Below are 13,955 nucleotides of genomic sequence, written 5' to 3'. Positions count from 1 at the left end.
TAACCATTTTATGCACAGCCCAAGAGAAGTTCACCTACAGGCTGTGTACCGTGTACTACGTTACCTAAGGCCAATCCTGGCAAGGGAATTCTATTTAGAAGAAACGCCAAATTGATTCTTGAAGCATACACCGATACTGATTATGCAGACTCACCAGTTGATAGGAGGTTTACTACAGGTTATTGCACTTTCCTTGGAGGCAATCTTGTGACCTGGAGGAGTAAGAAGTAGAATGTTGTAGCTAGATCAAGTGTGGAGGCAGAATTTAGGGCGATGGCTCAATAAGTGTGTAAAATATTATGGCTGAAGATAATTCTGGAAGACCTTAGAATCAGATGGGAAGGACCAATGAAATTATTTTGTGACAACAAGTCAGCCATCATCATTGCTCACAATCATGTTCAACATGATAGAACAAAGCACATTGAAGTGGATAGACACGTCATAAAAGAAAACTTGGATAGTTGATTAGTTTGTACCCCAAATGTGTCAACTAATGGCCAACTCGCAGATGTACTCACAAAAGGGCTTAGCAGTGCAACATTCCAAGGACTTATCTTCAAGTTGGGAATGAATGATGTATATTCACCAGCTTGAGGAGAGTGTTGGAAAATAGATAATTGATTCCCTCAATATTTGGAATATTAGGAAACCTATATATTTGTATCTTTGACTTCCCTAGGATTAGGGGATAACCAATAAGGAATCCCACTGATATAGAAATCTGTTTTAGGAAGGAAAGTTTCCTATTTTATTTCCTTGTAATTAGCTCTGTAAATCAGCCATGTAAACGTACATATAATCTGTGTAAAAGCTACAATCAAAATAATACAATTGATTCATTTTTTCCGACACTTTTCTCTTATAATTTTAGGCCGATCTTGGTGGATACACTCTAGGGGTAGACTTGATTTGATTGTTTGTAAGTGAAAAATAAAGAAAATATTATATACTCTCTTTCTACCTTTATCCTATTGTGTTGATGTGGTATTATTTTTTAGTTTTTTATTTTAAAAAACATAAATTACTAACGACTGTTGGGTGGGCTCTTGCATGGGTCCGGGCGGGCAATTTGCCCCGCCCAAACGATCGGATGGATGGGCTTTTTAACATGAAGAAAATGTGGGTGCGCGTAACCTAGTATAAAAATGGAAAAACAAAAACCCTAATTTCATTATCTGCCTCGCCCAAATGGATGGACAAATGAGCTTTTTAATATAAAGAAAATGTGGGTGCACATAGCCTAGTATAAAAGGAGAAAAATAATTTTCTCTTGTCTATTCTCTCTCACTCCTCCGTTTGACTTTGACCCTCTACCTTTAGGCCTCGTTTGGTTACACAAATGAGAGAAGAGGAGAGGAGATGATAAATTTGTGAATAATAGTAAGATAATTTGTGAATAGTAGTGAAATGGTTTGAATTGAGATATTTTATGGAGTTTTGAGAAAATAGGGAAAATTGAATTCTTTTTTGTGTTTTATTTGAAAATTTGGAAAAATTATAATGATTAAATAATGAATAGATCCTTAGATGAAAATGTTTCTCTCTCTTCCTCGTTTTCCCAGTTGCCGCCCCAACTAGGGGTGATAAACGATCGGTCTGGACTGAATGAATCGACCGGACCGACCATTTCGGTCCGAACTTGACCGAGACTGAGACCGGTTGGTCTCGGTCCACATTTTAGAAGATCGAAAAGTTTCAGTCCGATTCACGGTCTAAGGTTTTTTCGGACCGGACTGGACCGAATGAAAAATTAAAAAAAATTATTTTATATATATATTATTTATATAATAATTGTACAATTAACAATATAAAATTTTAAATATGTTATTAACACTTATTAATATTCTATGAATTAACTAATATATAATATCAATTAGTTAATTATATAGTAATTATATAAATTAATAATGTAATTTTCATCTAATTTATTATCATTGACTATATAAAATATTTTTTTATTGAGTTTGTTACATAATCCATATTAATAAGTCACTTAGTTTAATTTAGTATTTTAAATAATTTTTTTATTAATTGATTTAAAAAAAGAAAAAAAAATAGGCTGGACCAAATGGATCGACCAGACCGTTCAGTCCAGTCCCTATGGGTGTTCGGTCTAGAAAAATGATGGATTGAAAATGTTTGGTCCATCGCCAGACCAGACCAGACTGACCGATTTGCACCCCAAGCCCCAACCCTACATCATTTAAGTAACTAAATTATCATTTAAGTAAGTGGATTATATAAAGAGAAATAATATTTACAGTTGTGGAGTGCGCAAGCATTGCATAATCTCTTTGAAAAAAGTGAATAAACACGTGATCCACATAAAAAAACTAATTTTTAATAATATACCCTACTCTTTTTAAAGCGATTGTGCGACGCTTGCACATTCTAGGACTATATGCAACATTTTTATATAAAATCATCATATCAACGATTTAATTGAGATTAATCCATTCAAGAAAATGAAAAAAAATTGAGGTTAACAAGATTTGATCAAAACGCTGCGTTTCATTTCTTTTGGTATACAAGCTTCAGCCTTCAATTGCATGATCGTTCTCTCTCCCTCCCCGGAATTGAAAAGACATCCGGAGCAGAACTATTGCATGATCGTTTTCTCTCTCCAAAGGAAGCGGTTAATTAGGGTTTTGTTCGCTCTCTAGAATTCCAAAACCTCTTCCTTAACCAACAGATTCTTCTTCTCTTAAAAAACTATTCCCGGTAAGGGTAGCTTTAGGGTTTGGGTTTTTCTATTTGTTAATTAACTAGTAAGGAATACAGTTCTATAAGAAGATGTACGCTGATCGAGAGGAGGTCGAAGCGAAGAGGTCAATAAAAGACCGACTCAATGGGGCCTCCGTTGGTGATACTCGGCGTCGACAACTCACCGGCAAGAGGTTTGCCTTCTTCTGTTACTTTCCTTTTGTTTCCCCAGGAAATGGCTTCAAGGAAAATCTCCTTCAAGAATTGTTCCCTCTTTCTTCGATTAATACTTTACTTTACTACGTAGTTCTGACGGCTTAGCTGCATTTAGATTCGAGCAGATACGGACTTCCGGCGTAGGCATGTGAATTTTTTCATCGTTTTCCCCCTTTCTTTGGGCCTTTTATTCTACGGTGATTTATGGGGACGGTTTTTGCCTTTTTTGTTTTGGCTTGGAGACAGAGCTTATTTCGAGTTTATACTTGAACTAAAATGTCAATGTGTATTTTACATTGAAAGTTCTAAGAATTTAGTATCCGTGGTTCCCTGCATTCATTAAAACTTTAGTTTTTTCTGCTTAAATTCATTCCTTATAATGTGGGCGTTCTATTTCTGTGAGAATCGAGAAGGAATTGCATTTCACAGTGAGAATGCAATCCCCAGACTGACTAATCTGTGACTCAAATGTTTTTTCTTTTTAAAACCAAAATTTGAAGTTTACCTGTGAGTGTCTCTTAAAATTTTGCTGATGCTATTATACACGAATTATGGAAACAATAGTCATTAGAGAAGTTAATTTGACTTTCTTAGTATTGAATCTATCAACTGTTTCCTAAATCAGTGGATATCAGATGATGTCATTTGCTTTCTTGATCACCAATCTCTGCCTCCCTAGTAGAGCTTAAAATCAATTATAGAACTCTTTCCATTTTTTTAATCTGCTCGCGGCGGCCCCGGGGGGGGGGGGGATAGGGATACAAAAATAAAGGTTTCAAGCTTAGTTTAAAACTGTCTATCACTGTGAGCCAAGTTATATGAATGTTTTTAACAAATGGTGAATTGTACTTCCTGAAATTTCAAGAGCACCTCTGTATAGAAACTATCTAGGATTTATCTTCGAGAAATACTCTTAACCAAAAAAAAAAAAAAGTGATTACAAAAAAGTAATCCCACCAATTGATGTGACTTGATGTGGTTTGTCATATTGTAAAGTTCCTTTTATTGTAAAGTAGATCTGACGGATCACATGAAGCCATGTCAGTTTGTAGGATTATTTTTGTATAATTCCTTTGTGGCTGTAGCACTCCTCTTTATTTTATATGCGGCTGGTTGGCTTTATGTTTATCCATTTATGGTTTCAAGTTGGAATCTATGGGTTCTATGTTGCATGGTAGTGTCTGCTTTCTGGTTAATCAAGTGGCAATCGGTTTTTCAGAAAATAGTCTCCTTTCCATCAATATCTTCTGGTTTTTTGTTGTAACTGATTGAGTTCTCCACATTTATTGTGGCCAAATATACTGATAATCAATTCAATGGCATATCTTTTGTAGGCATAGGCAAGATGACAAGTGGGAACATGATCTTTATAACGATGATGAATCCCAAATTTCAAGTATGAATTCTCTCTAATATTGTGACATGCAACTAATGCTTGCTTATTTGTAAGATATTACTAAATCTTCTTTATTTGGTTTTTAACTAATGGCTTATGTAGATCACAAGGTTGGGGCTCGAGATCTCCGTTTGAAGCTCCAAAGGAAAAATATCCAACAAGCATCTCAAAGTGGGCCTCTTTCAGGTGTGAGGGATCTACGTGAGAAGCTGTCTGGCCTGACTAATACACAATTAGTAAACACTGATCCCTCAAAGGCAAAACTGGAGGCTTTTAGACCGCCCAAGAAAAGTGTAGCTGTTGAGGCCCCTGCAACAGAGGCCAAAAAGGCGACCAACCCTGCTTCTAAAAAGAAAGCTCCACAAAAGGCATGAGTCTCTTTCTTTCTATGTTTACTTTTATTTCATTTTCATGACTCCATGTACAACTGCAGGGAAAGATTAATGAATTGGTTTTTTTTTTCCTTGTCATGTTTAGGTTAGAATTTGAATTTGAACTCTATTAGGATATACAACATTTATATCATCATAGGGTTTGAAGTTTTATGCACATTCTTACATAATTATTCTCTAGGGATATTTAAATGTTTCCATTCTTGTATCATTTGATAAAAACACATTAGGACAAGGATGAAGTTTTGGCCTAGTTTTAATGTGTGTGTGTGTGTGTGTGTTTTTTTTTTTAAGGGAATAGCTTTATAATAGGAAACTTATGTGATTGGACATCATGTGATTGTGCATGCTTCACTAGGATTTGCTTCCCAAAACTTTGTCAATGCTGAGTGAATTATGATAGGGTTTGTTGCTAATCACTACAGTATGTCATAAGGTATCTCAGGAAATATGGAGTGCCCTCAAGGGTTTGGACTAAAGTATGGGGTGGGAATGAAGCAAGCTATAAATATGGACAAGAAAAAAAAAGAAGAGAAGCAGTTTATGGTGAGAAGAAAACGTGGGCAATTGAAGGATATTATATTGGTTTCAGTCTGTTTTATTACAGTCGCCTGTGTTTTGGTGTGATGGGATTCGTTAGTTAGAGAAGAGCAATAGGACCCTTACTGCAAAAACGTGATGGGCGTAGGGTCCACCTATTGAACCTAGCTTTTGCAAGCAATATTACTATCACAATCTCCCCCCCCTCCCCCCCCCCCCCCCCCCCCCCCCCCCCCCCCCCCCCCCCCCCCCCCATTTCTTATATTCCAGATGTTCTCGTCAGGCCAATTTGTCGTAGGTGGCATGACTCAAGTCCCGTATTTCTGGTTGGGATATGCTCTGATATTATTTGTAATGCCTCAATGGAAGGCCCAAGCCACATGACCTATACTCCAAAAGGACTAGTTAATGATACAATTGGAACTCCATTGGAACATTATAAAGAGCAAGAATTTCTCTTTCCCAAGCAATGTGAGATCTCATACACTACCTACCCTCATCACTTATCAAAATGGGGTATCGCAATCTAACCGTCTGAGCAAATAAGTTGATTGTTTTTGTTTTTTATTTTTTTTATAAGGTTCCTGATTTTGCTAAATAAAAAAATGCAGTACATGAAGTCCTTCCTTTTGAAGTAAAATTTTGATTTTGCTGCTATCCAATGCCAGCGGTGGACTAAAACATGGGGCATTTTTGTGTCATTACTTGCCAAATGAAACTTAATACATGTTGGGCTTTTATTGCAGAGTGATCGTCTTAGCAACTAAACATTCTAAATCTTGTAATATTAAAATTGAGAAAAAAGTGTAATGCTTTTACATTATGTATTATACTACTAGGGGGAAATATCTCTCTAAGTATGATCTTGAATCTATTTTGTTTTTGTCGCTTGACATTATTTTCCCGTTCAAATATGGATTTAGTTATTATCATTATTTCCTTTTTCATGAGAATGATTTGGCCTTGTGGTTAACTTTTCTCTCTCGACCTCGACTTGTGAGCCCTAAGAGCGTGGTGGTGCAGCCCATATAAGCAATGACTCCGTTAACTGTGTAATCGACATAGAAAGAGTCAACGGTGTCCGACAACTCTGCTGGGAGTACTCTGGCATCATGATCTTCCTCGGTGACAGATCTTGTTGTTTGGAGATGTCAAAAGTGAGAGATAGAGATTGCCTATCAACAAGAGGACGCCGAAACCCTAACCTTCAGTGTTTCGGTGTACTCTCACAGTTGATAGAGACAACATCGCCAGACGTTTCTCTATTTGAATAGGAACTTCGTTGTCGCCCTGAAGCTCATTTCGAAGTTCTCTCACGTCTCACAAAAGCTCTCGTAGTTTTGGGCATGCACATATTTGCTTCTATTTTTGCATCGCATCGTTGAGCTTGCTCTTGGTCCTGCATCTGAAATTTATGACCACTGGTTGGTTGCTCTAGCGGAATGAGAGCACATATGGTTATTTTCGGTGATGACTGCTGAAAATGGTTCTTTGTTTCACTCAGTATTCACGTCATTATGGGTCAGTTTGTGCGCTTTTGGGTGGAATCCAAGACCTTCAAATTTTCACTAGAGGCATGGATGTCCTCAGTAAAAATTGTGGAGAAGAGCAGATGGGTTTGGAGGTCTCTAGTTATGGGTTGTAGCAGTATAGGGTGGCTAGTGGAGATGGTGGAAGCTATGTTTCAAGCAAGAAGACAAACGAAGTTTCATCAAACACGTGCTCTGAAGGAAATAGAGCCTTCGTGGCTCAACGATGCTCCAACATACACGAAAGATTCTTAACTGTAACCAAATATGGTGAAGGAGGTAGGCACGGGGTTCTAGTCATTCCAGAAGGGTATGAAGGTGTAACACCCCGTTCCCATAGGATAGAGATGTTACTAACATTCATAACATAATACCTGGTAAAGAGATTCATATCCTGAAATACCTTATTTATTGAAAAGCGATAAAATGTTAAAACTGATTTGAACATAATCGTCTCGAAAACTGAACGTAAAGTAAAATAAGATAAACTAATCCTATGAATGACGTAAAAGAGATCTAATTCTTGTGTGAATATCACTTATTCCTTCCTAATTTTTTGTACTAAATCTACTCCTGGTCATCCAACTCTACATCGTCATAAACATCATCTGTAAAAATTAGACATGAAAGAAAACAGGAAGACAAAAAAATGAGTCGAATACTCAGTAAATAGTACATCATACTGTAAAACTTAATTTGGCTTAGAATGGATTTAGTTTCTGAAGACTCTTAACAAAATACATATAGCATCACAAATTCCCAATCATACATGTAATATATCTTACTGAAAAACTTCACATATATACATATATCGTCATATATCCACAGCACATATATATTCATCATCATGAGCAGAAGCATACATAATCAGGGCAAACATGTAACGTGAATGCATAATAACTTGTTTATCTTGTCTTAACATGGAGTGAAACACGCTTGAGTCCGTGTTCCACTTAACTGAATAACATGGAGAGAAATACGCTTGAGTCCGTGTTTTACTTAACTGGGTAACATGGAGTGAAACACGCTTGAGTTCGTGTTTCACTTAACTGAGTAACATGGAGTGTAACACGCTTGAGTCCGTGTTTCACTTAACTGAAATTCATGGAGTGAAACGCGCTTGAATACATGGAGTGAAGCGTGTTTCACTCAACTGAAATACATGGAGTGAAACACGCTTGAGTCCGTGTTTCACTTAACTTGTGGTTAACCACGTTTGAGTTCTTGGCACCGTAACATTTCGTATCTTTCTTAATGCATGAGAATTTATTAGACTTCATGAACATTTCTAACATGGCAGATTCTTGTACATGGCATAGCATAACATGATATATTCTTGTACATGGCATAGCATAACATGGCATAGCATGACATGACATGACATGACGTATTCTTGTACATGGCATAGCATAGTATGGCGTTTTCTTGTACATGATATAGCATGACATATCATAACATGACATTTTCTTATACATGGCATAGCATAACATGACCTGACATAACATGCTCTGAACGTTTTATGACATTCCATGGCATACATGATCTAAGTACTACATGAACATGACATACATGATCTAAGTACTATATGAACATGGCATACATAATCTATGTATTATATGGACATGGCTTGTATAATTTGACTATTCCATTACATGGCATACTTGAATTACTACATGAACATCTCATGGTTTTCATATGATTTTAGTAACATTCAATCAATTGAACAACAAATTCATTCATCCAAGCATAATCTCATATTTCATCAAAGATCGTAAGAGGAATCTAACCTTGACTTGCCTCTTAGCGTAGCGTAGTCAACCATTATAAGCACATCATATTTTCATACAAAACAATAATAATCACAATATGCATGCATTTATATTATCATACTATTTACCTCTTAGCGCTACTTCCTGATTTCCAACTTGTAGCGCGTTACCTATACGAGGTACTAATCGTCACTAACCTTTCTATAAAGATGTGTCATAGCATTCTAAATACTTAAAATCATATATAATAATATTATTCAAAACTCATTACATGTTCCTTAACTTCTATTTAAAATATAACTTAATAATTTTATAAAAATCTTAGTTAAAAGTCGATTGGAATATTAACTGAATAATGGACTCAAAAGATACTTTAAAAAAAGATACTTTAAAATTATGCTTTAAAATCCCTTAAATACTTATCTATAAAAATAAGTCTATGACTAATATATTTATTCAATTAAAAGCTTTGGCCTACTTAATTATCAGCCCAGTTTAAACCTCAGGCCCGCATGAAATCAACCCACTTAACCTAGTACTATAGTTTCTGAAATAATTCAAGTGCAACCAATAAACCAGTCAAGTTACAACTAAGCCCAGGCCTAATAAAACTCAGCCTAGTAGAAAGGGTATTTTCGGAAAACTGAAGCAAAAGAAATAAAAAGAGAAAACAGGCTTAGGGGAGAGGGGGCTGTGCGATGCTCACCGAGAGAGAGCTGAGTGCGACGGCGGCTCTGGGTGGCTGGGAGTGACCAGCGACGTGATTGGGGGGGTTCCTATGGTGGTGCGACACCGAGAGAGGGAGAGAGAGAGAGAGTTTAGAGAGAGAACCATCAAACCGAAAACACTAGGGAAAGAAGTTAGTGGCCGATGGCGATGGGCTTACCGGAAGGGAGTGGGTGCGACGGGACTAGGTTGGCCGGCGTTTTCTGTGGTGGTGTGGGAGGTGGTCCGTCGAGGTGACTGTTGGTTGCCGAGAGGGGCTACGGTGGTGCTTGCGGGAGTGAGTTTCCTTTCTCTGCGTGAACGAGTTTTCTCCAGGAATTTTTGTGTGTAATTCAGAGGCTTTGTGGGTTTCTTATAGGCAATGGGAGGAAACAACGTGAATCTTCAGGAGATTGGCTGAAATTTGAAGTTGCCTAGACTTTAGGAACCTATTCCTACGAGGATACAGATTCTGAGAGGATTTGAAGAGTTTGAGTTGGAGTTAGTCTCAAACTGGAAACCGAATCTAATATGGGAACTTAATGGATAAAGTATAGGATTGTTTTGATAGGGAAGGAATCACTAATTTAATCTATCTGTTAGCACATTTTCTAAAATGATAATAAAAATATAAAGACAATAAAAATAAATAAAATACTAGTTTTAAGCCCCAAATTTGGACCCGTATGTTACAGAAGGCCTGGCTTGGGAGAAATTTGTTGTCGAGTTGTGCAGATTCGCTGATCTTCTCCCTCACAATGGGTCATTGGGGAAAAGCCTAAAGAATTTATCTACTCATGAGAACAACAATATGGGCCTGAAGCAAAAAGACCCGAGCGCAACCACGGTGGTGAGGTGTTCATATGCAGAAGCTCTGAATATGCATCCTGCTTCAGTGACTCAGTTTGCTAATAGGGGCAAGAAGGATAGCAGTGAAAAGGGTATGCAGCCTTTACAAATTGCACATGGACATATTCCAAGTCAGAAGGGGTCCGACTCGGGTGGTTTGGGTCTTCCTAATGGCATGCACTGTACATTAAAAGAGATGCAAAACTAGCTTGTTGAGTTGAAGGCCGAGGTTGCTTTATTATCAGCAAAACTTGAAGGGCTAGGTGTGCTAGGAGGTGGTAATGGTGCTGCAAGGCAGAATAAGGGCGGGCTTGGCGTGTTAAGTGATGGGCCAAATGCTATAAAATTAGATAAAGGAAAAAAGAAAGTTGGGTTTGGCCCAGTTTCAATATCTAGACCCAAGCGAGTGTGGCGGGTCAAAAGGAGAAGCGGATCATCTACATTCAAAGTGGGTTCTACGTTCGGTATTGGCATGGAGACGGCCGAAATGGACTGCCTTTCACCAAGGGTGACTCGGAAAAGTTTGTTGACAAGTGGCACAGTCAATGCTCTCTTCATCGAATCGATAACACTTACGACAGAACTTGAGGTATTGCCAAGTTTTGGGGGAGTTTCTGACCCCAAACTTCCTCTAACTCCAAACTTCAGGCACCTTGTGGGTTGAAACATAGCCAAGGTGGTGACAGCACCAATGGCGTTGTGGACGAGATGCAAGAAGATGGTGGTGTGGAGGAAGGGATGGGGCTATCATTGGTACCTTGCGAGGAGGAATATTTAGGGCCTGGCCTACAGTTTGTAGTAGAGTCTGCAGAAGATGTTGTTCCCTTTATATCTCTCCCACCGATGAACAATATAGCTGATTCATCATCAGATTGGGTTTTGGACAAGGTAAATGAGATGCAACAGTGTGTGGGGATTACCTGCGAAGGATTTGAGGACCAATTCATAGCACTACTCACTGCAATAGAGGCGGGTCATGTACTTAGTGCAAAATCAAGATCTAAAAAGAGTAGAGAGCTAAAGCGTCTTACTTGAGAAATCAACTATGACATTAAGAGAGGTAGTTCTAGTTGAGGGAGGACCAAAGGGAAGTCAGAACCAATTGTATGTTTTTAGTAGGTTCGTTTGGAGTGTACAAGTATTGAGGAGTGTGTTGGGGAATTTACAGCGGCTTGGTGTGTGGGCAAAACCTGGCTTGGTGGGATAGGCATGGGTGCACTGGTGGTGGTTTGGGGCAAGCGCGTCTTTGGGCTTGGGCTAGGGTTTTTGTTAGAATCATTTTTCTAGATGGGCTTGGGCTAGGGTTTTGTTAGGATCATTTTCCTTGTTTTCTCTGCATCCCAACTAGGTGTTTTCTCTTGTATACATCCAGTGTACTTGGCTATGCCTATTGGTATTAATAAATTTTACTTATATAAAAAAATATGGATTTACTTTAAACTTAAAAAAAAAAGAAATATGTATTTAATTCAAAATAGGGTTATATGGTGTACCACATCTTCTGGTTATAGTTGAGACATGGGGACAAAATCTTACAATTATAGTGGTTAAGCAGCAGTGGGAGTCCTCCCATTGGGAAGCCCATAGCCAAGTAGGGGCTTTCTATTGGGTTAAATAATTTAAAAGGAAATTGGAAAAAGAGGCATTTCTTACCGGTGCAAATTTCTTTATTAGTTCAGCTTGAATGGTCAAAACAGTATTTTCTTGGAAATAAGAATCTTTGGATCAAGCTTGATGAAGTGAGAGTTTATTGAGATTATTTACACCTGGACTTCAAACTAATTTTTTTTTTGGTTGAAATGATTTAGTCTTCCAATGAACCATCTATCTATGGAAAATGCACTATTTCAGTAGTTTCTAATTCCTGCTTCTTTTCGTGCAGGCTGTTACATCTGTGAATGAATTTCTGCACTCTTTGGATCTTGAAAAGTATCTTATTACTTTTCAAGCCGAGGAAGTATGTAAATGGAACCAATGTTCATGACTTTCTTGTATCATTTTCTAGCTCCTAACTTATAACTAAGTGTTCTCTTTCGTATACTTCCTGTGTACTTGGGCTACGCCTATTTACTTTGATTGAATAAAATTTTATCTATTTATCAATAAAAAGTATGTAAATGTTTGCTTCTTTCTTTGTATTACAAATTCGTGTACTTTCTATGCTGTTTTCTGTCTTTGCTTTTATTTGTCTGAACTTTTGGACCCCATTCTGTTTATGCAGGTTGATATGGCGGCTCTACTGCACATGACTGATGATGACCTCAAAGCTTTAGGAATACCGATGGTAAACCCAGTGAGACTCAGGCACAACACATAGTTTCTTTCAGCTTGCATTTTTTAGTCTTAAGCAGTATCTTAAGAGTTCTCTTTTTAAGAGGAAAAAAGGCAATATACAGGCACAACCCTGGTATACAAGAAGTATACAAGAGAAATATCCAAGTTATTTCTGCTGACACTTGATTTGTGGAACTTCTCTCACATGTATAGTATAAAGTTGGAATAGTGCAGATAGGTGATTACTTTCCCCTCCCTTTTCAAGACTGAAAAGTTCTATTTTTGAAAACAATTGCAAAGAACACCAAATTTCTCCCCACAGTTGTAATTAGGCTCCCAAGCTTTTCGGGAAGGGCTGTACCAGAAGCCCATAGATCTTATTTTATGTTTTTAGATTAAACATGGGTTGGACCTTTTGCGCTTATTAATTAATATTTCTTATCAAAAAATTTTGTTTTGAGAATTTTTTTTTTAGTATTTCCAACTTGGTTTAAAATATTCCAATTCCATTGTTTTCTTTGGAAATCCTAGCCCTTGTAGGAAAAAGGTCTTAAAATAGCATATACAAAGGCATGCTTGTATTTGTGGTTCAGGGGAGAGTTACATAAAAATTTCTAGTGGCTTTGCAAGCTTGTGGGATGTTATCGCCTTCCCCTTCCTAGGTGTGATTGCTTAGGAAACCAAAGTGCAACTGCCTAGGCCAAACAACTTCCTAGGCCAAACAACTTCCAGAAAATTTTGCAACTGTGATTTCTTATTGACTGACACAGAGGTCGTGAAGATCCAATGTTTTTCATGCCTATCAATTCCAAAACCCTTCACACCCAGCCAAGAACCCATCAAGAAACTTCCCTATGGTGCCAATTTCCCTAAATTCTTGCATCAATTGGTCCGTGGGATTGGGGGAACAGGTCATGTATTTATTTATGGATTGAGCTTATTTTTTGTTTTGTGTCTGTACTTGTCCCAACTGAATTCCTTTTCAATTTTTTCTTTCTTTGGTTGACAAAGAAGATGTTGAGAGTTGGTTAATAGAAATTGATGGGTTACTACAGATTTTACTGCAATTTTTTTTTTTTTTAAAATTGCTCTTGGGCACTGTCACATATCTATTACGTAGCCCCACCCCCCAAAGTTGGGCGTGTGGCACATGCAAGCATTGTGTACTGTATAATACAACTTGCATCATCAAAAGCTTCTTAGCCATTTAGGGTTTACCTTGGTGGTTTCAGGGTCCAAGAAAGAAAATACTTTTAGCATTGGAATCAAGAGCCTGACATCTGGGAGTAGAGCAGGTTATTTGCCAGATCTTCATTATATTGGTATGGCAGAGCTTGCATGTTAGCAGGCTGTGTTTTGACTTGTATCAGCACCTCTAATTTTCTTCTGTCCTTTTTTTTTTTTTTTTTTTTTTTTAAAGTTTCTTTTGTTCCCCTTTTTACTGATTGTGTTGCTACTTAACCGATAGCTTAATTGATAGTAAACAGGTATGAAATTGTTGGCTTAAGCAGAGGAAGAGGGTTCAATGTAAAGAATTTGCTGGTTTATTTGATGAAAGCTATTTTTTTGGATTTTTCCT

At 37.5% G+C, this 13,955-nt stretch overlaps 1 protein-coding gene and 1 long non-coding RNA gene across 5 annotated transcripts; both read left to right on the top strand.

Moving 5' to 3' along the window:
* The first annotated feature begins 2,531 nt into the window (after positions 1–2,531).
* On the top strand, positions 2,532–13,952 carry LOC121252986 (ankyrin repeat and SAM domain-containing protein 6-like). 4 transcript variants are annotated; one of them, XM_041152849.1, is made up of 7 exons: positions 2,536–2,900; positions 4,257–4,318; positions 4,421–4,686; positions 11,985–12,059; positions 12,324–12,386; positions 13,609–13,698; positions 13,864–13,952. In XM_041152849.1, exons 1-6 carry the CDS (start codon positions 2,797–2,799, stop codon positions 13,651–13,653), a joined length of 615 nt encoding a protein of 204 aa, XP_041008783.1. In that variant the 5' UTR covers positions 2,536–2,796; the 3' UTR covers positions 13,654–13,698; positions 13,864–13,952. The 4 variants fall into 4 exon arrangements, with proteins under 4 accessions (XP_041008784.1, XP_041008783.1, XP_041008782.1 ...); XM_041152848.1 differs by having other exon boundaries at positions 13,857–13,952; XM_041152846.1 differs by having other exon boundaries at positions 2,537–2,900; positions 13,609–13,952.
* On the top strand, positions 5,549–11,971 carry LOC121252987. Its single transcript, XR_005938314.1, has 3 exons — positions 5,549–7,097; positions 9,952–11,075; positions 11,113–11,971. It is a non-coding gene; the product is annotated as an uncharacterized LOC121252987 (long non-coding RNA).
* Positions 13,953–13,955: the final 3 nt, after the last annotated feature.

This window comes from Juglans microcarpa x Juglans regia, chromosome 2S, assembly GCF_004785595.1.
Source record: "Juglans microcarpa x Juglans regia isolate MS1-56 chromosome 2S, Jm3101_v1.0, whole genome shotgun sequence".
In the NCBI taxonomy this organism is placed as follows: Eukaryota; Viridiplantae; Streptophyta; class Magnoliopsida; order Fagales; family Juglandaceae; genus Juglans; species Juglans microcarpa x Juglans regia.
The sequence above is the reverse complement of the archived record's forward strand: the minus strand, read 5'-3'. Positions and strand labels throughout refer to the sequence as shown.

Coding starts and splice junctions, on each gene's coding strand:
- LOC121252986 (XM_041152849.1), top strand. CDS start 2,797: ATGTACGCTGATCGAGAGGAGGTCGAAGCGAAGAGGTCAATAAAAGAC. Junction 2,901..4,256: donor CGACAACTCACCGGCAAGAG/GTTTGCCTTCTT, acceptor TATCTTTTGTAG/GCATAGGCAAGATGACAAGT. Junction 12,387..13,608: donor AAGCTTTAGGAATACCGATG/GTAAACCCAGTG, acceptor TGGTGGTTTCAG/GGTCCAAGAAAGAAAATACT.